General features: G+C 41.5%; 4 protein-coding genes across 4 annotated transcripts; 2 read left to right on the top strand and 2 right to left on the bottom strand.

The window, feature by feature from the left end:
• Positions 1-1,747: 1,747 nt before the first annotated feature.
• Positions 1,748-6,094, bottom strand: rps25 (ribosomal protein S25). The gene is made up of 5 exons (XM_080053554.1): positions 6,035-6,094; positions 5,355-5,444; positions 5,068-5,251; positions 2,128-2,301; positions 1,748-2,035 (listed from the first exon to the last, which is right to left on the bottom strand). The coding sequence occupies exons 1-4, from the start codon at positions 6,035-6,037 to the stop codon at positions 2,132-2,134; spliced, it is 447 nt and encodes a 148-aa protein (XP_079909680.1). The 5' UTR covers positions 6,038-6,094; the 3' UTR covers positions 1,748-2,035; positions 2,128-2,131.
• Positions 6,095-6,337: 243 nt separating this feature from the next.
• trappc4 (trafficking protein particle complex subunit 4) lies at positions 6,338-9,051 on the top strand. The gene is made up of 5 exons (XM_080053770.1): positions 6,338-6,519; positions 6,828-7,002; positions 7,576-7,679; positions 7,974-8,100; positions 8,256-9,051. The coding sequence occupies exons 1-5, from the start codon at positions 6,345-6,347 to the stop codon at positions 8,332-8,334; spliced, it is 660 nt and encodes a 219-aa protein (XP_079909896.1). The 5' UTR covers positions 6,338-6,344; the 3' UTR covers positions 8,335-9,051.
• A 63-nt stretch (positions 9,052-9,114) lies between these two features.
• Positions 9,115-16,545, bottom strand: slc37a4a (solute carrier family 37 member 4a). The gene is made up of 9 exons (XM_080053769.1): positions 16,443-16,545; positions 15,577-16,274; positions 14,979-15,211; positions 13,283-13,526; positions 12,766-12,924; positions 12,566-12,651; positions 12,077-12,190; positions 11,847-11,985; positions 9,115-9,292 (listed from the first exon to the last, which is right to left on the bottom strand). Exons 2-9 carry the CDS (start codon positions 15,722-15,724, stop codon positions 9,126-9,128), a joined length of 1,290 nt encoding a protein of 429 aa, XP_079909895.1. The 5' UTR covers positions 15,725-16,274; positions 16,443-16,545; the 3' UTR covers positions 9,115-9,125.
• A 5-nt stretch (positions 16,546-16,550) lies between these two features.
• On the top strand, positions 16,551-21,585 carry cfap45 (cilia and flagella associated protein 45; the record flags this gene model as incomplete). Its single annotated transcript, XM_080024839.1, has 12 exons — positions 16,551-16,649; positions 17,716-17,823; positions 18,271-18,389; positions 18,500-18,644; positions 18,754-18,924; positions 19,067-19,245; positions 20,008-20,137; positions 20,231-20,377; positions 20,549-20,662; positions 20,816-21,009; positions 21,130-21,354; positions 21,490-21,585. The coding sequence occupies 12 exons, from the start codon at positions 16,551-16,553 to the stop codon at positions 21,554-21,556; spliced, it is 1,698 nt and encodes a 565-aa protein (XP_079880965.1). The 3' UTR covers positions 21,557-21,585.
• Between the last annotated feature and the right edge of the window lie 66 nt (positions 21,586-21,651).

Here is a 21,651-nt window from a genome sequence, read left to right as displayed (position 1 = left end):
GTATTTTTATATTATATATAGAGTATTAATGTGTGCAAGAAATAGTTTGTGTATGTTTATTGCACATGCTGGACTAGATTGCAGAACTTTCTGCATTTGTTTGAGCATGACGTCACTTTTTCCTTACATTATGAAAATGCATTAAGCGTGTTACCTCATAGGCCTTGTTGCCCACCCAAGGTAACCAAACACAGGTGATTTGAATTAGTGTGCCTGGTTAGACCTCTTCTATGGATTGTGTGTGCACACTAGTGTATTTTAAGTTTGGCTGTTAGGGTGAACAAAATTACAGTTTAAATGTAGGCCTAGTCTTACTACTCTTCTGACCTACAGTATTAATTTGTTGAACTTTGACCCTCAACCAAAAGAAACAGGTCAAGGTATATGGTGATATTATTTCTTGCTGCTCTCATAATCTTTAATATGGTATACATTTCTTTTTTTAAATTTTCCCTGCCTCCACATATGGTATGGTGACCTCACATAATCCAATAATAGCTCAACTCACCCTTGGCCTGTGGAAAGTCAGCTCAAAAATAAATGAAAATACCAGTGTGGATATGCAGTGCCTTTAAATGTGACGTTGTCAAGTGTTAAAGACAGCAATATTAGGGGGCGCCCTTGGCTCAGGTGGTAGGGCACCCCCCCTCCCCAGCAGCAGACCCGGGTTCGATTCCCGCCTGCGGTCGTTCTCGGCATGTCACACCCCTCTCTGCCCCATTTCACCTCTGTCTCTCTGCACTATCAATAAAGCATAAAAAATGCCCAAAAATATCTTTACCCAGACAAGTCCATTCATAAGAGACTAAACCCAGAAATCAGACATTTATAAAGAACTGTTAGGCTAAAGGATGTGAGGAAAGCTGCACGAACTCCTGCGACACATAATTTAAATGTGCGATAATCTTTCTGTTAAGAAGCCACTTGTGAGGTTTATCAGTGAGAAGTCACCTCCATTTAAAAAACGGCAATAATTTGTGTTAGGGTCCTCACAGGCAGACGCTGGAGGAGCTTGGGTGGTGCATCTGTCAGTGGCTGGCATAGCAGTTTGATTTGTTGTTGCTTGAGGTAGTGACAAAGGAATATCTGACAGCATCCATCACAAAGAATCCTGTGTCTTTGATGCCCTGAGCAGACATCTGACAGTTGCAAGATTCATTTCATTTCTTATCAATATCTCATAACCCCTTCCACTGCCTTTGGCATTTAACAAACAAATGGAAGACAGAAATGATTAATATCTTGTACCAGGTTAGAAATGATCCATTTTACACTGAAAACAAGATCAAGGGGGTCAGGATGTCGCTTTAAATGTATTGGATGACAGCACTAGGTACATGGTGTAGGCGCAGAACAGAGCTTTCATTACCAAGGACGTTATTAGTAATTGAACGCAACATGCACACTAACATGTGAAGGCATTCCAACACACTGAGTCAGTACGATGTTCAAAGGTCTGTCTGCTGTGTGCTAGCTTGACTTCATATTTTGATATTGTACAATAATGCAGCTTTATTTTAAAAAGGAATATCTTCTTTCTTGTAGAAGGGTGTGTGCCTGCAAATACATCTGGAGCACCTGTTGTGATAAAACGCTCTCAGATCAGTTTTATGATGTGTTGCAAGGTATGAGATAGCTATTAAAAGTTTTTCAGGAGGGAGACGAAATTCACAAGAAAACCATATGAATATGGGGAGTATGTGCATAACTTCACATAGTATAAATCAGTTCAGAAGAGTGCAGTAACTACAAAGTTACAGTGCATACTTTATTAGAACCGTCCTCATTTTATATTACTCTTAAGCCTTAGCAGACTTTTCTGTGATCGCTTTAATCATACATTTTCAAAATGAACAATTTTCGATGTTTTGCAGTATAGGTCCAGAGGTTTGTTATGATTGTGAAAAACAAAATTATATAAAATGATCAAACTAGCATGTTAGCCAGTTACTGACATGAAAAACAAACAGCTGATATTTTTGTCTTTACATTTTTTATTCACCTCTCATTACAAACGGCCCAACAAAAGGAGAACCTGCAAGACAAGAATACAGTTGGTCAGAGGAAGCAGCTTAAAAAAATTAACAAATGAAGATGTATGTAGTTGTATAGTTAATACAATTATACCTGATTATGCTGTCTCAGCTTTCTCAGCTTTGTCTGCTTTATCTGCTTTATCGGCTTTCCCTCCTTTGCCTCCTTTCTCCGGTTTGCTCTCCGTTTGCTCCTCCTCATCTCCACCCTTGGTGTTACGAGTGTAAATCAGCTGTGCTCTGTGTTTGGACACCAGTTTGATCATGCCTGGAGGAGAAAACCACCATATGTCAGCATATACTAATTTTCATAAACCATTTGATCCGTTCTTATTTCAGTAGCACTGTAGTGCTAGTCACCTGACCAGGTGACGTGTGGAGAACAGATTATTTCTAGTGACAGTCAGAGTGTTTACATGCAGACTCTTAATCGGGTAAATAAACGAATAACACTTCAACAGGACTTGTAAAATGCATGTAAACACCTTTATCTGATCTACTCCGCACACAAATCGGCACATTAACGGACAAGCAAAGTTGGATAAGAACACCTAGATAACTTGTTCATAGTCGGCATTCCATCTGCATGTATACAGGATCGCATTTTTCACATCGTAGTTTGCGTTCTGCCCTTGCTCGGAATCCCTGCTGGGGAATTCACAAGGAAGTGGAAGGAGATAACATTATAAATAGTAGGGTTGTTGCCGGAAAGGAACCGGACGTTGCTCTGTAACCACTTGTTGAAAGGGCTACAGCACCACCTAGCGTAGCCAGCCATTTATCCGATTCTCTGAAAGGCCATGTCTACTCAGACAAGTGACGCGGTCCGTTCGAGTGGCAAAATCTGTATATGGCTTAATCCAATCTAGTTGTCCGATGGATATGCACTGAGTGTCTGCATTTTTAAGTTTCACACAGTTAACAGATCCAGCTTCTGTGAAATCTGGTCCCGAGTTATTTCAGGAGGACAGTAAAGCACTGTCAGTTTTTTTCTGTATCTGCAGTTGATGTAGCCATTGCATCTCAAATCTGTAAAAGACTTATGAAATGACACCTAAATTGATTTCTTCTGACAGCAGTAATTCTACAGAATGCTTCAGATGTTATAACTGTAGCCCAACCGCAGATGATGCCCTGTGTGCCTACGTGTTTATTTACGGATTCACGTTTCCACGACAAATTGTTAATGAAGGTAACCTAAATTCATTTTGGGTAACCACATTTTTCATATTTACCAAAAAAAAGACTGTTTTGTTACAGGTTTAAGGTTGTTACAATATTAATTAACACCAAATCTTTAGATATCCAAAAGGTTTGCGTCACATCAGTTCGGATGCAACTAAGTACTAAATGTTTTGAAATCACATTCAGTGTTGTGCCTCTTGCTTCTAACCATTGCTTTGAAAAGATATGACAAAAACAATATTGAAGCTATGATCGATGTAAGCAGCAGGCACGATGCATATTAATCATGCAAATCACTAATTTTGGAACAACTGATTGAACTGCAACAAAAACAGGTGACATTAATAGGCAGTGTGTGAGCTTTAATAAATGTTCAACAGGGCTCACAAGCAGTGCTGATGACTGACATATTGATGGAATGCACTTAAAGTTGCATCACAATTGTGTATCTAAAAACAATCTCAACCGCTGCTGTTAATGGAAGACGGTTATAGAAAACATTCAGCCCATCTACCTTTTAACAACTTCTAATCAACTTTTCCAAGGTTTAAATATTTTAATAAGGAGTCAATGATTCTGGCAATTGCTTGTCAAAACCAGTGAATATCTACTCAGAATCCACTACCTGTCTAGCCTGGCATTCCCAGACCTGCCACTAGGCGCTGGCAAATTAAATTTGCTGCGCGTGTTGGTCTGGACACGCTCCGTTGAAGCTTTATCAAGAAGACCAGAAATCTGGGCTCACGTTTCAATTGGTTCTATCTAATATGGGCGCGCCAGAGCCCTTTATATGGTACTCTGGGGAGGACGTAACCGGATGACGACAGTGACGTGCATGCGACGTCGAAGCCGTGATAGTAAACATCAGAGATGGCTGCGGATATGTTGTGTGAGTTTGAGACTGCTTTGGCCTCGACCCTTAACGATTTGGAAGACGGCACTCAAATCTTTCATTAGCAAGTAAGTGGAATGTTCTATTTTGCCAACCGACAACGGCAAACGTTTAATTTAACAGTTTAACAGCTGTTCGCTAAACGAAAGGGGCTTACGTCGCCTTGTGCATCGCTCTGATTGGTTGTAGTGCTATCCAACTGCGTGCAGTGGCATTTGAAATGCACGAGTAGGAGCCGCCCCTTGAGTTGGAAATTACAATTGATCGTCGCCAGACCCTCTATCTTTCAAGATATCAGGGTCTGGATTTCCAGGCTACTACCTGTCAGCATAGGCTCTGTAAACTGGTATGTTAACAAAGAAGGCCCACCATAGCTAGCAACATGCTCTTTGATGCAGTGCATCATTATCGAGCACACACAATACAGGTAGCGGCTCATAAGATTTACCGATTTAGAGTCATTTTGACAACAAGCTGTCCAGAACCGCTGACTCCATCTTTAAAAATGTAAACATTTGGACATATCCGAGTGGCAGAAGAGCGAATTGCCTCGTTGAAAACGCATGTTCAATTAGTTGCACCGAGTTGACCTGACAAATTACTCATAACATGTGAATAGATCCTTCCAAATAAGTACACAGGAACTTGAACCATTACGACGGCAGTATCATTCGACAATAAGTGCATTGAAGGGCAACCTACACCTTGACCTGTCACTGGAAGTTTTTGCCCTGAGCATGGACAGCGCCAGCTTTAATTCACGGGAATTTCAGGATCTTGCGAGGAAAAAAGCAAAAACATAACAAACTATGATTGCAGGTAGGGAAGTAGTTTGAGTCCAGGACAGATTTGTGGAGGTGCAACTCTTTGACTCTGACACAAGACAGGTCTATGATGAGGCTAAGGTTTAGTCTGATCTAACGTGGACCATTTGGGGTTGTGAGCAGCGAAATTCACCTTTGGTGAGCAGTTCCTGGAGGGCGTTCCTTGCCAGGGAGCCACGGATCTTCAGCCTCTCCGACACGACAGCGGGGGTAATGAGCTTGTAGTTGGGAACCTCTTTGTACAACTTCTCGTAGGTTGCCTTGTCGAAGAGCACCAAGTTGTTGAGCTTATCCCTCACTTTTCCCTTGGACCACTTCTGCTCAGACAAAATATGTTTAAGTGATGAAGAAACTGGACCATTATCAAAAAGCACTCACAATTTATGTACAATAGTCTGGATTAATTGAACTGGTGCATACCTTCTTCTTGGCTTTGCCTCCAGCCTTGTTGACTGGGTCCTTGCTCTTTGTGGACTTCCCAGCATCCTTCTTCTTATCTTGCTTGGGAGGCTGACAAGAGAACAACAAGTTATAACCTTTCAAACCTTCTTGCGCTCAAACCAGGGTTACATGTGCGGCCGCACATGCTTAATAGCCCACTCAGTTGTAAGGATGCTTCTAAAATAATCTAGTAAAGAAGAAATAAATGCCCGGCAGATGGACATATCCAGCAGGTTGAGGTTAACTCCGCTTGCCGGCGTGGGATGGCCTTGTCTGCGTGTCGTTAGCTTTTTAGCCTCACAACTACCACTGCCGTTTATTTTTACAATAAGCAGCCAATGTAAACATGTTTCCACTACGAGTGTCACACGTACATTTCATGTATGGAGGAATTATGAGTGACAACTTTGTCCGGCTCATTTACTTTAACAACTGTGAAGCATGATGAGAGCATGGTGGAGTTAGCTAGCAAGCTAACTAGCCAGCCGCTAAATGGGCGAAATGTAACAATTGTTTGCTTCAACCACACACTCTAATCACAGCGTGGGAACCCACATTCCTGTCGCCAGATTTTCCGAGCAATTAGAACTCGACATAAATTGCAGAAACATGTTAAGCTTTTTGTCTTTTTCGACGAGACGTGCAATAGCTGCCCTCACCATGTTTCCTCGTCAAGCTGTCGGTGCGAAAGGAAGTTCACCCGTGCAAGAGCCCCTTAGACAACCCGTATACGCGGAAACGGAATAGGTAGTTATGGGAAATTGAGTTCTTCTGTGCCTATCGCTTTGAGTTGATTTTGAGAATTATTATTGACTCATAAAACTGGCATATCAACAGTAAAAACGTAAAGTTTAAGATTAGTACGAAGAAAAAAAAAAAAAATTAGTATGAGCTCAGTTCGATATTTACCGTTTTATGACGTGTCGAGGTCACGTGACGCTGTTGTCAGCTGGGCAGGACGCTGCAAAGATGGTGATCTACAGTGTATATGTGGTGAACAAGGCTGGAGGTTTAATCTACCAATACGACAACTACGTCCCGAGGGCAGAGGCCGAGAAAACGTTTAGCTATCCGTTAGATTTAGTGCTTAAGCATCACGACGAGAAGGTCGTAGTTTCGTTTGGACAGCGGGACGGGATCAGGGGTGAGGTTTTGGAGCATATCGTTAGCTCATTTTACTAGCTAACCTGGCTAACTCGAAGTGTCTAGATTCAAGAATATGTACTAACAAATGGACCATCATTCATTTATGCCAAGGGCTTAATTTGGTGATCCATAGACCTAGTTTGAAATTGACAGACAAGCTTACATGTTCCCACTCTATATGATGTCTTTCTGCATGGTAAATAATGAAGTGGTCTTGTTGTGAACTTGCATAGGTGAAAGGTCCCTAGGGTGTTCAGTGATGTAAGCACCCTACATGCTGCATGACTTTTGTTTATAATTTTCCAGTGGGCCATGCATTGCTGTCAATCAATGGAGCTGATGTGGTTGGGAAGAACACAGCAGAAGGAAAGGACATCCTGGAGTACTTAAAGGACTCTGCAAATTACCCGGTGTCTATTCGCTTTGGACGGGCACGCCTCAGTTCCAATGAGAAGCTGATGCTGGCATCTATGTTCCACTCGTAAGTTCCATCCACACTTCACTTTCACACCTGCTGGGAAGTGGGATGGTCGGGTTGAAGGAGAAGTCCAGCCAGATGTACCGGAGCTTAATACAGTACTGGGGGCCTCTAAGGCTTCTACTGTTAATTCAGACTGTTTACCTTCCTGCAGATAAACCAAATAAACTGAGAATCTCCTTGCATTCTTTAGTCTTGGTGTTCATAATAATATCCCATTTGAATGTGAACAGCAGAGTCAAATCAAACCAAGTCAAGTCAATTTCCATTTATATAGCCTAGTGTCACAATTAGTGACACTAGGCTATATATATATATGTCACAATTAGTGACACTAGGCAGGCTAATGATTACACCATTCTGCATCTGCTCACCAAACCACTACTCTGGCTCCATGTTTTGAACTACCTTGTGGTTTCAATGCAAAGGCCTACCATTTATTATGTGACACGTAAGCCTCCTGTGGAACCGTCATCAGACCATCTTACTAATGTTAGTTTAGGCACAAATCAGTATTGGTGCATCCTTATGTCAAGCATTACATATCTTGTGTTTGTGTTTTTCTTCTCCCCTCAGGTTGTTTGCTATAGGTTCACAGCTGTCCCCTGAAGTAGGCAGTTCAGGGATTGAGATGCTAGAAACAGACGTCTTCAAGCTCCACTGCTATCAGACTCTCACAGGTCAGTGGTGCCAGTAAGCGTTACTGTTGGTGAAACAAAGACCTGTCCAATCGTTTTGCTTTCAGTTCTCAGCCATTTTCAGATAAAAAAAAAACCCCGCAGATACTGTGAAATTCTTTCCAACAGCACTGTTCAAAATCCCCCTACTCACTTACATCTTCACAACTCAATTTACTTATTTGTTTGACAGTATTCATTTTACACTGACTGTCTTTTTCACTGCTTGTTTACAATACATTTAATTTAGCTGACCAAGCAGCTTACAGTAATTTGTTCCATCCCCGTTTTTTTCAGGGATAAAGTTCATCGTGCTGGCGGACCCTCGACAATCTGGTATCGATGCGCTATTGAGGAAGATTTATGAGATCTATTCAGATTTTGCGCTCAAGAACCCGTTCTATTCTCTGGAAATGCCAATCAGGTAATGGAGATAGAATGCCTTTAGCTTTTTTTATGCTTCTTAAAATGAGTATTTAGTAGTTGTTCCATTTCAGATTACATAGTGTCCAATGTCTAAAAATCCAATTGCTCGTGTCCTTTGATGTCACTGTAAATGTTTGATATTCTTATTTTCAGATGTGAACTCTTTGATCAGAATCTGAAGAGCTCTCTGGAAGTCGCAGAGAAAGCTGGCAACTTTGGAGCTGGATCTTGAACCAGAGGAGACTAGATAGTAATATAGGGACAAATATGTTCCAATTTGTAATCGCAACAGATTCACTGACCTTGTGTGGTCGATTGTCCCCACATTTGGTTTGAAAAAACAATAAGTGGATTTTTTTTCTTTCCCTTTCCCCGATTGTCATACTGGCTATTAACTTTAACATTGTAAATAACTGATGTTTTGTAAATACTTGAAGATTAAATTACTTTCTGCGTGAAACTGTTACATGTCATGTTTGTTTTGGCTGCAGTTGTATCAAACTGTAGTCTACTTTGCAATTAAATGTTTCAATTGACTCAAAAAACAAAGTATAATTTATTTTAGCCTTTGTTCTCACAAGAAGACAAAACATTTAACTATCTACTTAAAAGATAAGCATCATTTAAGTCTTGAAATTGGGTTCATGATTCAATAAGAATTAAGAAGTTCAACACAATTATTTTAAACACCAGTTTCTAGTTTTGTGCTCTTATAATTGAAACACTGAAGTGGCCCGTGGAGAAAAAAGCTCCATAGTTGTGTTTTTGCCCAATTTTAATCATGACATACATAATGACAAGTCATTACCGTTCCCTTGTCGGATAACTGATGCATTATCGAATGCAAAAAAAGAAGCACATTTCAACACAGGTTTTTGAAAATCTAATGCACAACTTCTCAGAGCTTCCTATATGTTTTTGCCATGTAAGAATGACAGACAAAATACGTTGGTATAAAATAAAATAAATCACTAAGAAAATACAATTATGGCTGAAGGATTCCATTTTTCCCTCTGGGTCTTCTTAGTCCGCCTTCCTGGACACATGACCCATCTTGGTACGGACGTTGCGCAGCAGGATGAATGCAACAGTGGCAACTCCGCAGAGGATCTCCGCTACCCAGAAGGCCGTTTCCCAGCCATGGTGCTTGGCAATGGTACTGAATGGTAGTCCAGACAGGAAGCCTCCAACTGTAGACAGCACAAAGTTCACTCCAAAGATGAGAGAATATAAAGAGTGTAGCTCAGGGGTGGCCACTGTTTTTCAGCTTGTGAGCTACTTTTAAAATGACCAAGTCAAAGTGAGCTACCACCTACTATAAGGGGTCAAAAGTCACGGTTCGGTACGTACCTTGGTTTTTAAGTCACGGTTCTGTTCTGTATGGTACAGTTCTCAGTTAAGAGGAAAAATGTGTGCAGAATTGAATTTTCATTGAGGGCCACATACAGAAAAATCTACGAAGGGCCAGGCCACTTTGCAAAAATAACACATTTATCAGGACATAGCTGCTCTGATGTTTAGTTTCATAGTGTCTTCGTAAATTGTAATCCTTCTTCACAGCAACACGTTACTTGCACATTAAACAGATACACCCCCCCCCCCCCCCCTCTTGTTAAATGCCATTGATACACCCAGTGTTTTCTGCTTTTGTGTCCAATGTCCAGCTGGGTGAAAATAGTAGCCAGTCGAGATCCCGCCCCTCCAAGGGGGGTCCGGGGGTATGCCCCCCCGGGAGATTTTTTAAAGTTTTTAAAGTGAAATGCATGAATCTGGTGCACTTTGAGAGGAAAATTAAGAGGCTAAAGCTGAAGAATTTTATATGAAAAAAATGGAGACACTGTGTCAGATGAATTGGAAGCTATTGGAGAAGGACACATGGATTTTCCATAATAATATTAATTTAAAATAAAATATTATGCAGGGTCCTCTGGGATGGGCTTGGTGCTCTTTTTCTTTTATGGGACATATTTCTCTGTAATATAATGAGTGCATTTAAATTATTTAAAAATTAAAAGGGCCATATTACATCATATTTTTAAAATGTGCCACAGCCCAATCAATCAGTTTTGACACCCCAGCACTAGTGGGTTAACTAAGAAATGCAAAAAAGTTTAGTAGTTTGGACACCCCTGCACTAGAATATGTGGTGGTCTGTTTGTGTGAACAGTCTTCCTCTCTCTGGCTGTATTTTACATAGTAGAATTTGTCACAGTGCAGAAGCCTCTCCACTTCCTTGACTTGGATTAGCTTTGGTTAGCTCACTGTCAAATTAGAAAGTGGTGTCCTCTCTCCCTCCACCGAACGTCAGCGCATGCTCGCACGGCTCGTTCGCTCTTTCATAGTAAAAAATAAATAAAAAATTAAATTAAATATATATATATATATAGGGGAAGGTGGGGTGATTTGTGCAACTTTTTACTCAAAGTGATTTTAAAGTGAGGCCTTGACAGTTATGTCTCCAACTCAAATATGTACATATATTTCAGGATGTTGTGCATCCCTGGCAATAAAAACTTTGGATCTGGAATAAACTGTTTAAGAAATATAGCTTTCGGAAAAAAAGTTGTCTTGTCGCACAAATCACCCCACGTAGTGGGGTGATTTGTGCGTCATTGTGTCACAATGACAAAGTCACCATCATCATCTTTCTGGCCATCTGAACTCTCATCAGTGGTGTCGTTAAGTGGAATTGAGATGTCACTCTCTTCTGAGCTACTGTAGACAATCACTTTCTTTTGGTGACCAGCGTATACAGCCATGCCACTGGCACAACTCTCAGAAATGTACTTTGCACTAGTTGCTCCGTGCTTGTGGAACCAACTGCCACCTGACAAATGTGATTCCACCTACATTTCTGCCTTTAAATCAAGGCTCAAAACCCATATGTACACCCTGGTGTTTCCTCCCCATTAACCTCTGCACTACTTACTTACCTCTGCACTACTATCTGTGTTTATGTGGATGTATGGGCTTTACGTCTTTTATTTTGGTTATTGTTATTTTACCTTCATTGTTTACCTACTGAATGCACTATGTACAGCACTTTGGGCAGTGCAAACTGTCATAAATGTGCTTTTATAAATACATTTTACTTACTTACTTACTTATAACTCACCCAGGCCCTTGCGCACAAATCACCCCATCCCCAGAATTTTGGATAATAGGCATGATGCAGCAATTTAGGGTTGACATTGTGCTAACTATATAGACTCAAAGTGTAGCACACCAAAGCACTAAAACATGTGTCAAATGTTTTCAAACGTGTCTATAATTGTTCAGACACAATAATCAAAAAACCTTGATCATGGAAATTTTACTTTGAAAGGCAAAACACAGTTTTTTGAGCTTAAATGTGCTTATATCTTATTCCTTGTGTCTTCCTTCTTTACAGGATGAGTCAAATGGATGGCTCTTCTTAAATATGTGGTCACATTTCCAATTTCTTCCACGGTTTTCTAGAAACAAGGGGTTTTGCAACTTCCAAAATGCACAAATCACCCCACCTTCCCCTATATATATATATTTTTTTTTTAAGAATGCCACGCGATCGACCCACACTACCGATCGACCTAGTGGCCACCCCTGGTGTAGCTAATACAATTGACTCTCTTGAATTATTTAAGTCACTATTCGTATGGAATTGTATTATAAAAGGAATTTTGCAGTTAGCAAACACTTGCACAGGCTGTGGTTGTACAGTATGTCGGGCTCCACCTGTGTAGCCAATGTGCTGAATCAACTTACTGTTGGCCATCAGGGCAACAATGGCATGTGATGTCCCACAGTAGTTGGATGGAGCGCTCTCATTGGCTATAACGCCAAACAATGCTATTGGTCCATAGGAGGAGAAACCGAAAGCAGCACCCAAGCTGATTATCCACACCTGAGGGTACAAATTTGGTATACATCCATGACCACAACAAACAATAATCTCTTAAGTAATTAATTTTGTGTCAATTGTGGATGTCGGATACCTCTGAGCTGTCAGGAGTAACGGTGACTCTGAACAGGTACATGGAAACTACCATCCCAACCATCATGCAGATCAAGAGGAAATGTCTGGGATTGCCATAGACTCTCTTGCCTTGCTGTACAAAATGAGGAAATACTTAAAGACAAGTTGGTTTTGATTGCAATAAGCAGAATGTGTTGTAAAATCCCATTCAGTCATGAAATGTAGACAAAAAAGCAGAAACAATTTATGGTCATTTTTAGCACGAGTCATCTGACGCTTTGAATGTGCAAAGAGGTGGTATACAGTATACTAAACTTACAGAACTATAAAAGATAATACGTTGTTCTGTAGAAAATATGAGAGAAGACCAAGGCATTTCAGGAATAATAAAGGTGTTGGTTATTTATCATGCAGTATATTTCCCTAATATGAACACACACACTACCTTTATTAAAGTTGCGCAAGCAATACCACTGAATATTAACTTCTATGTGAGCTGTGTACTCACTTTGGCCACAGCCTTGTCAGTGAAGTAACCTGCTGCCAGACTGCCGCACAGGCCTCCCAGCTCCAGGGCACTCATGTACGAGCTACCTATGAAAAAGTATATAGTGATTCACAAGAAATAATAGGCCAACGACACTGAACGAGCAACATAATTCTCTACACAAAAAATGTGGAGGTATCTACTCTACCCCTCTTCCATACCCATGAGTGTCGACTGGCCCTTGTCCTGAATAAGGAACAGCTGGGCCCAGTCAGTGCAGACCGTCTTCACCCCAAACACCACAAGGTAGGACACAGATAGCAGCCACAGGTAGGGTGAAAGCAGGAACTCAGACAAGGTGCTCTCATCACTGGAGGATCCTGAACAGGAAGTGGGCAGAAGTATTATTTACCAATCAAGTGTTTACCACTTGTATCTGATACATTACCATTGACATGGTACAGCGGGTGTATAGAACATCTGTGTACAATACAGGCTTCTTTCTCACTTTGCCTGTGCACTAGCCGGACGCTGCTCACACACGCAAGTGCACGCTCGGTACAGAGTCCACAATGTCACTGACCTTTTGTCACAACAAAGGTGGCACATGCTACATTCAAACACAGTTATACAGGTATGTTACCTTCCTGTTCTTAATTCAGCCACTGTTAAAGAAAACCAGTGACTAAAAACTTGTTTCTGATTATCATGAAACAATCGTGTCAGCATCAGCCTCACCTCCTTTGCTCTTCTTGGCTGCCGCCTGTACATTGGGCAGCCCAACATCCTTGGGCTCGTTCTTGATGAGCAGCAGGCAAACGAAGGAGAATGCCACGCAGCTCATGCCAGACACAGACAGAATGGTCCTCCAGCTGTGAGTCTGGGCCAACACTGTGGCTATAATGGGGCCCAGGCTGCCAGCAAGATTCATGCTGCAGGATAGAACTGCCCACCATGTCCCAAACTGGGAGGGCTCAAACCACTGAGGGCATAGGAGTGAAAGCAAAGATGTGAAAACATGACAGAGTTGACAGGAAGTGTCATCATCTGACCTTTTATACAGTGCTGCTTGAACGTTTGTGAACCCCTTGAGCCTTTTGGAATTTTATTTATTTTAACCATTATTAATTAATTTTAATCAATACCAGTATTTTTATAGAAAATAACAGATGTTTGTTTATCAATTCAACATTTTTCTTTTCCAGAATTAGTTTGTTAAAACAGATAAACAAATTATTTGACAACTGTTGTATGTGCAAAAGTCAGAGATCAAACCAGGTCAGTTTAGGCTCACCAAAGTGAACCCATACAGGTCAGACATGCTAAAAGGGAAAAAAGTCTACCACCAAGAGAACCTTCTCCCAAGTGAAGAATGGTGGTGGCAAATGGTCTGCAAATCTCCAGATGTAATGTTTGGGTTGGCTTTTACTTGAAAAATCCCTTTTCTTGTGGTGCTTGAGGATATTTTTGAAGGAAGTCCACTTGTAGGCAGATGTTAAGTCACTCTAAAGCTCTCCATTTGTAGATGATTTGCCTCACGGTGGACCAATGGAGTTCAAACTTTTTTTATATGAATTTATAGCTGTCCCCAGACAAATGTGCAACGTCAAAACTCTATTACTGAGATCCTCTGAGATTTTTTCCCCTTTGAGCATGTCTGACCTGTATGGGCTCAGTTTGGTGGGCCTAAACTGACCTGGTTTTATCTAGTGCCGCCCAATTTCTTCCCTAAAGATCTCTCATTACATTGGTCTATTTCATCAATCAATTTGACCTACCTGACTGTGTTTACCTTGCTCGATTTAAGCAATGCAGCTCAGAGTTCACAAACTTTTGCACATACAACAGTTGTCAAATAATTTATTTTATCTGTTTTAACAATTGATTTCTGGAAAAGAAAAATGTTGAATTGATAAACAAACATCTGTTATTTAATATGAAAAATACTGGTATTGACAAAAATAAATTAATAATGGTTCAAATAAATAAAATTCCAAAAGGCTCAAGGGGTTCACAAACTTTCAAGCAGCACTGTATACCAGTGCAGTTCTGAACGACAACAAGTAATGACTAAATGACTGAATGTGAACGATCAGACACAGGTCAAACACCTATACTGCACATACTGTGGGTGTGGTAGGATCAGATGATTGTATGTGACATACAATCATCACATACAATGATGATTCCTAAAAAATATTAGCAGTAAGCTATATATAACTACATAAGTAGCAGTAAGATATAACTACATAATGTGTTGTACACTTTGAGTATTACATGTGTCGTATTTGGATTGTGTCTCTACCTGAAACTGGACTCATACCTGAGTTCATACCACATGTTCCTGGTTGATGATAAAGTGTATTATGGTGCCTTTCTTTTTCCACATGAGATGAATGGACAAATATATTGATACGGTTTGTGGCTCAGGTACCTTGCGCAGCACCCTGCCACAGGGAGGCCAGCCAAGACCCTGGCCCAGGCCGTTGAGGAACCACAGGGCAGAGAAGGCCGCAACAGTGGAGGACCAGGAGAAGACCACGTTAATGCCTCCCACCATGAACAGGCCAATGGAGAAGAGCCAGCGGGCACTGATCTGGTCAGAAAGCACACCACTGATGAACTTGCTGATAGCATAGGCCAAAGACTGACTGCTGGTGATCATGCCTGGACAAAGAGACGGCAGGAGAAGAAGGGTTTGTACACAGAGCTGGATTTGCAGTTCCTTTTAGCATACTGCTAATAGCATTGAAAAAGGATATAAAATATAATCTACCACGTAACATTATGTATGGTGGTTAGTCAGGCTAAATACGTTAAAATGTAAGGGTTAAATTATTCATCCAGCATTGTGTTTTTAAACATTTAAGTAAAACATAAAAAGGTTTTACTTTTGGAAGAAGACATTAAGTTGAATTAAAATGCCGCCTATGTACTGTAACAGCAATAATTGTGATTTACAGTGCTTCCTGTTGAACATGCAAACCATGACTATCAAGCATAAATTCAGTGCAAAGACAAGAGTCTCATACCCAGGTCATCCTTATCCAGCTTAATTTCTTGCATCAGAGAGGGCATCACAAAGGAGAATGTCTTTCTGTTAAAATAGTAGAGTGTGTAGCCTACAAACATAGCCATAAATATGGTGGCTCTGTAGTATCCAAAACCCGCTGAAGCCATGGCTGCAGATTTAGTCCTATTAAAACAAAAACAAAAAAAGAGGCAAAAACTGGTAGAAGAGAAGAGAAATCCAGAGGCGAGCGCACTCCTGACTTTCGACAGACTTCTGCTGCCTGTAGCCGTGACCTTTGATTCAGGACCGACTGTACGGGAGCCGCTGCTTACACGCAGAGAGGAGATGCAATCAGTGGGAAAGGTTAATGGTCAACTTCTCTGCCACAAATCTGATTTAATCTGGTTTGTTACCATACGCTGCAGGCCGGGGGAAGAAAAAAAACTATGTCAGTTGTGTGGCATCAGCATATGATGTGATGTTTTCACTCTGATTTATAAAAAAAAAAGGTATAGGCATACCTTCTACTTGAACAATGTCCCTGCTGTTCTTTTCATTTGCTGCTGTTTGTCCATCTGAGATTATTATGGTGGGAGTCCTCTGATTGGGGTAGCTAATGATTTACTGGGGAGTCCAATAGTCTCTGGAGACCTGGGGGAGGCTCCTCTCACAGTGGTGGGTGTGTTTGGACTGTGGTCATCCTTCAGAGCAGAATGCCTAGCAGACAGAAAAAGTGTGTACAAAGTTCCAAACAAATAAATAGACATTATGCCTCCAACAGCCACACATGTCAGGAATGTAGTGTCATATAGCCTATTCTAGCCTATATTAAAAATGGGCTCTTAAACAAACCACACTTAGTTATGCCTACGCTACGCAGCCTACCTCTGTATGAGCCCAGCTCTTCTTTTCTGCACAGGAAGTTCATCCACCTCTAAGCTATTCGCGTGATGGATCCTTTCGTCTGATAAAGTTCTCATTGTGGAGCGGAACATGCCATGGCTGTGGAGCAGAAGTGGAGCATGTGTCTTAGATTTCCGCATCTGGAGGAGCCGCCCACAACGCAACGCCGTGTTATGGCAACAAGTGACGGTATTATTCCCAGTAATAGGCCTACATAAATAGGCTATAGGCCTATCAATAGCCTACAAAACCCGACATTACAATTTAACCGGTTTCTTAGCCATTCATTCGTGTTGCAAATGCCTTTAAACGGTTGCTTTGCAAAGTAGCCTTGGGGTGTCCATATCTTCTTCTTATCCAATCCCTTTAAATATCAATAGGCCTACACATTTGCTAAAAATAGGCTATCTCAAACGAGTGCTCCATGAAGAAGCGGGCCAGCATCCCCATGACCCAGTTTACATGACCCCAACAACAGGCCTAGCTCACAACCAGCCTACAGCCTATATAAAAGTGTGAGACACGGCGATCATTTAGGCCTAGTAGTGTCTCAAAAGTAGGTCAAGTCAATCAACAGCAGCAGAAGAATTATGAAGCTTTTAAAAGCATGCCGATCAATTCAGCAGTCAACTAACAACTTTCAAGCTACAGTGGGCTACAGTGTCACGAGTGTAACATCTTAAAAATTCCTCGGTTGGTGCAGTTCATGGACATATAGGCCTAAAGAAAGGTGCAGTTGCATGGAGTAGGCTAGTTTTCCATTTTGCCGATGACACCCACACGTTGTGACCCGGTTGTGACCTGACGTTGACCAGCTAGCCCCTCCTCCTTCTAGCCCGTGCATTTGTTCCCATGACAACAAACAACAAACATTTGCTACAGATGTCGCGAAATTATCAAGTAAGCTAGCTACATTTATGACAAAACATTTTTCTCGCGTAATCAGTCCCTGAAACTAGTCTAGGCTACGACAAAGTAGGGACGTTTTGGACGAGTTATTTGCTATTAATTATTTCACCACTGCCCTGGACACCAATAAACAAGAGCCATGGTGAGTGTTAGGTTAAATTAAGAAAACAATGCCATAGGTCTACTTTCATAACATAGGCTAATAGGCTACCTTTTAGGCTACTGCTAAGTTATTTTTAAAGTTTCAAGTAAGCTATATAGTGTTTAGGCTATTTCACTAGTGCGTCACAATTAAGGAACAATACTTAGCCTATTGACACAGGTGGTATTGTTCATCCCCATGTAGAGACTGGGATCCAGCACGTCTTCTAGGAACAGCTCTGAAGCCCGCCGTTACCGCACGCGGGCCCCCACCTCTCAGGTGGACGAAACCCTGTTTGGGAGCCCAAAACCGGTGAGCGAGTGTGGAAGGCCTTAACTAGACAATGCAATTGCTGCAAGATTGAAGGGTTTAAAAGGGGAAGTGTATGGCTAAAGTAGGCATATAGGCTAGTGCAATGCAAGTGAGATATTTTTTAAGGAGTTAACACTTGGCTTCATTGAGGAATCTAATAGGCTACAGATGTAACATTTGCACAAATAATATAATTATAAGGATGCTTTTGCCTATAGACTATAGTACAGTGTCATACATTTTGAGACAACAAGTCATTAATAAGTGGTGGAAATGTTTTTATTCTAATTTGTGTGTGTGTGTCTTTTAAATGGACCTTGGGTCTTATAATAAAGATAATGATGATTAGATGATAGTAAGCTACTGTGTACCTATAGCTATTGCATGGGTGGGGGAGATCACAAGTTGAGTGGGTTTTTTCAGGTGTTGCTATCTAACTCTATCCAGACATCAGCACTGTTAGACAGACGTGGAGACTCAGCCCCTAAGGCCAAGAATCGGCCAGACAAGAACCAAGATGGCGAGACTGTTCAAATCATCACCAAAGACCTCATTCGCAATCTCAGGTGGGCGAACAACAGTTACTGACAAACTCCAATGTCACAATATTGTAAAGGTGCTTCATAATGCAGTACTGAAACCCCAAAAGCATGTAACAAGCTTGTCATTATGCCAGGATCCCGTTTAAGGATCCTTCGGGGGAGTCCATCATTCTGCCATCAGCTGAATTTGAGCGGATTACCTCAACCTCCCGGATTCTGTCCAAGGCGGAGAAGGAGGCCCTGAGGGAGGCTTATCAGAGGGATAAAGAAGAGGAAATGGTAGGGGCACAAACCGCAGACAATCAAAACTGTCCTTTAACTTGTAGATGTACAAGAGGACATTAAGCCATTTGCTCTTTGTTTTTTTGTTAACACAACCCTTATCCAGAAAGCTGTAGAGGAAAGAAAGCGTCAAATCCATGAGGCAGACCTGTCCCGTAAAGAGAACCAGGCCCTGACTGAGCTTGAGCTAGAGGCTCGGGACCGTGCACAGCGCTTGGTGGAGCGGGCCAACGCCTTAAGGATGGAGCAAGAGGAGGAGATCAAGACACTCAACAAGGTAGTAAGCAGCAGTGGCTATATGGACCAAAAGAATAAATCAAATGTGCCTTACAAACCCAACTCATTGGCAGTTCTGCTGATTCTTTTGTACGAATGTCATCAATACCTCTGTGTTTGTGTGTGTATGTGGTCCCCTCAAGTTGATTTTGGGCGCTCAGTGTCAAGCCACACGTGATGCCCAGATACAGGAGAGGAAAGAGATCCATGCGGAGTTGTTAGAGGAGGAGAAGCGTCTGGATGCCATGATGGAGGCGGATCGTCGCAAGGCCTTGTTGACTGTGGAGCAGATTGACGAGCTGCGCAAACAGCAGAGGATCAGGTGAAGGGAGAGAGTCATTCACATTCTTACATTTGACTAACCTGATGGCATTTCCTGGCAGGGAGGGGAAAATGTTTCCCTTCATTCCACTTGACCCACCCCCAAACCAACTACACCCTTTTAATGAGATGTGTTTTCTAATCATCAGGTTTCTGATTAGAAGTAGGAAGGGCAAAGGGCTTCCAGTTTAGAGTAGTTATTGTTTATGCCTATATGTTATATGAACATTTTGTATTTGTTGAACATATAGCAACAGTTCATTGTTCACCGGGCCTGTGGAACAGTTCCACAGGTCCAGTCTGAACTGGGAAAGATTGCTTTTAGCTTCATGGCCCATGACTACTGGAACAAATTTCAGCATCAAATTAAAATGTATACTCTTTCAGACATGTTATTAACCAACTAAACACTACTTGTTATTGTTTTAAATAATTTTATTATATTTTAATTCACGTCATTTTAATTGCAGCCATTATTCATCCCAGTCTGCTTTTTATTGTCTAATTGTGTTATCAATTCAATATTCTGATATGGTTTTAGGGCTTTTTATTAGAATTTTTAAATCTTTATTTTTCTAAATCTACTATTAGATGTTTAAATTGTTTGGCTCTTTTTTATTAGCTTGATGTGGGCCTTTATTTTGTACTATGTTTTGTTTTGTTTTCACTTTGCATTGTTTTGTTTGACTCAAAGTCATTGTAAATAAGGGTCACCCCTCATAAATAAAGTTTGAAAGTGTGATTTGTCTGTGTACTATCTCAGAGGGATGCAGCACATTTATGACCAGATTCGGGGCCATCTGGAGGAGAGGAAAATGGAGGACGAGGCAAAAGAGACGGAGGGACACCTGCTACGGGTGAAACAGGAGAAAATGAACGAGGAAGATGTCAAGGTGCGACTCAGAATAAGGGTGGCGTACGTGCTCAGAGAGACATGTGACCACACTTGTGTTTGGAGTCTCTGACTGGTTGTCGTTTTTTTCCAGGCCCTGGAGAACAAGAGGGAAGAGCAGCGGCGTCTGCAGCAAGAAGTCGAGCGCATCAATGCCGAGACCTTGCGGGCCAAGGAGCAGAGGAGAGAGGAGGAGAAGATGGCCGACATGAGAGATATGGAATACGTCAAAAACAAACAGGTCAGATCAAAAGCAAAATACAGTATGTCCGCAAATTATCATTAATCACCATGAGATCGCCAGAAAAATACAAAAGACCAACAACAGTAATACATAGAGAGAACATATCAATACAGTTCAGTTGATTGAATCTAAATGAAGTTAAATATTGACATTTTATCACTTGTGCAGGAGCGGGATGCAGAATATGAAGCAGAGCAGAGACGGATCAAGAAGGAGAAGGAGTTGGAAATTGCCAGGCTGAGGGCCAAGCAGGAAAAAGCAAAAGACTATAAGGCAGAGCAGGTCAGGAATAACAACACTGGCAGACTACTGCCATGAAGGTGGTACCTTCTGACTTAAATGCCACTACATATTTCCTTTCCACATTGATTTATAGTAGTAAAAAGCAGAAATGAAAAGCATAAAACAAATTTGTGTTTTTGTGTTCACTGGAAGGATGAGCTCCGTGCTCGAAGGAACCAAGAGGCTGCAGACAGAGAATGGAGGAAAAAAGAGAAAGATCGGGCCGAAAAGAAAGCACAGGAGGAAGAGATGCTAAGGATGGCTCGCTTGGCGCAGGTTCAATGCAAAGAGCACTTCCTGTCCATCGAAGCTGGCCGGGAGAAAGCAGAGTTTGAGCGAGTGCTGAAGTAAGAAACTTGCTTAGCTTTTTAAAAAATCCTCTGGCTTTTATCTTATTTTTGTGACTTCACCCATCCAGCTATGCCATTGTATCGCTGATTTTACCACTTTTTCCTCTTTCCACACAGTGCACAGCAGGAAATGATAATCAAGCAGAGGGAAGCAGAGGAGAAGAAGCATCAGAAAGCACAGGGTCATGCAGACGCCATCCGTAATCAGGTGAAGGAACGTGAGCTCTCCGCCATTGCAAAGCGGAGGGAGATCTTCAAGGAGGCCGATAAGTTGATTGAGGAGGCCCGGCAGAGACGTGTGCGCCTCCAGGAGATCAAAGAGAAGAAGCTCAAGGAGCTCAAGTAAGTAGAGTCGAGATTAAGAATTTTATTTTGGTGGCTGATTATTATTATGGAATGACTGTTTTACAAACTCTTTAGTGAATGAGTGAGTGTGTATCAAGTGAATAAACCTGCCACTTCTTTTTCAATGTGCAGGTCTACAGGGCTCTCTGATAAATACTGCAGTGAAGTGGAAAAGAAAGCCCGGGCCTACGCAGTCTGATTCACTCACAACTGGATCAAAATAGTGTGAAGGAAGAACACGTTTCAAATACTTTAACTTGAACATACATAAGGATGTACCAATAAAAGTTTCTG

The sequence above is a fragment of the Ammodytes marinus genome, assembly GCF_949987685.1.
Source record: "Ammodytes marinus genome assembly, chromosome: 3".
In the NCBI taxonomy this organism is placed as follows: domain Eukaryota; kingdom Metazoa; phylum Chordata; class Actinopteri; order Uranoscopiformes; family Ammodytidae; genus Ammodytes; species Ammodytes marinus.
Note: the sequence above shows the minus strand (reverse complement) of the source record. Positions and strands in the feature narration are given on the sequence as shown.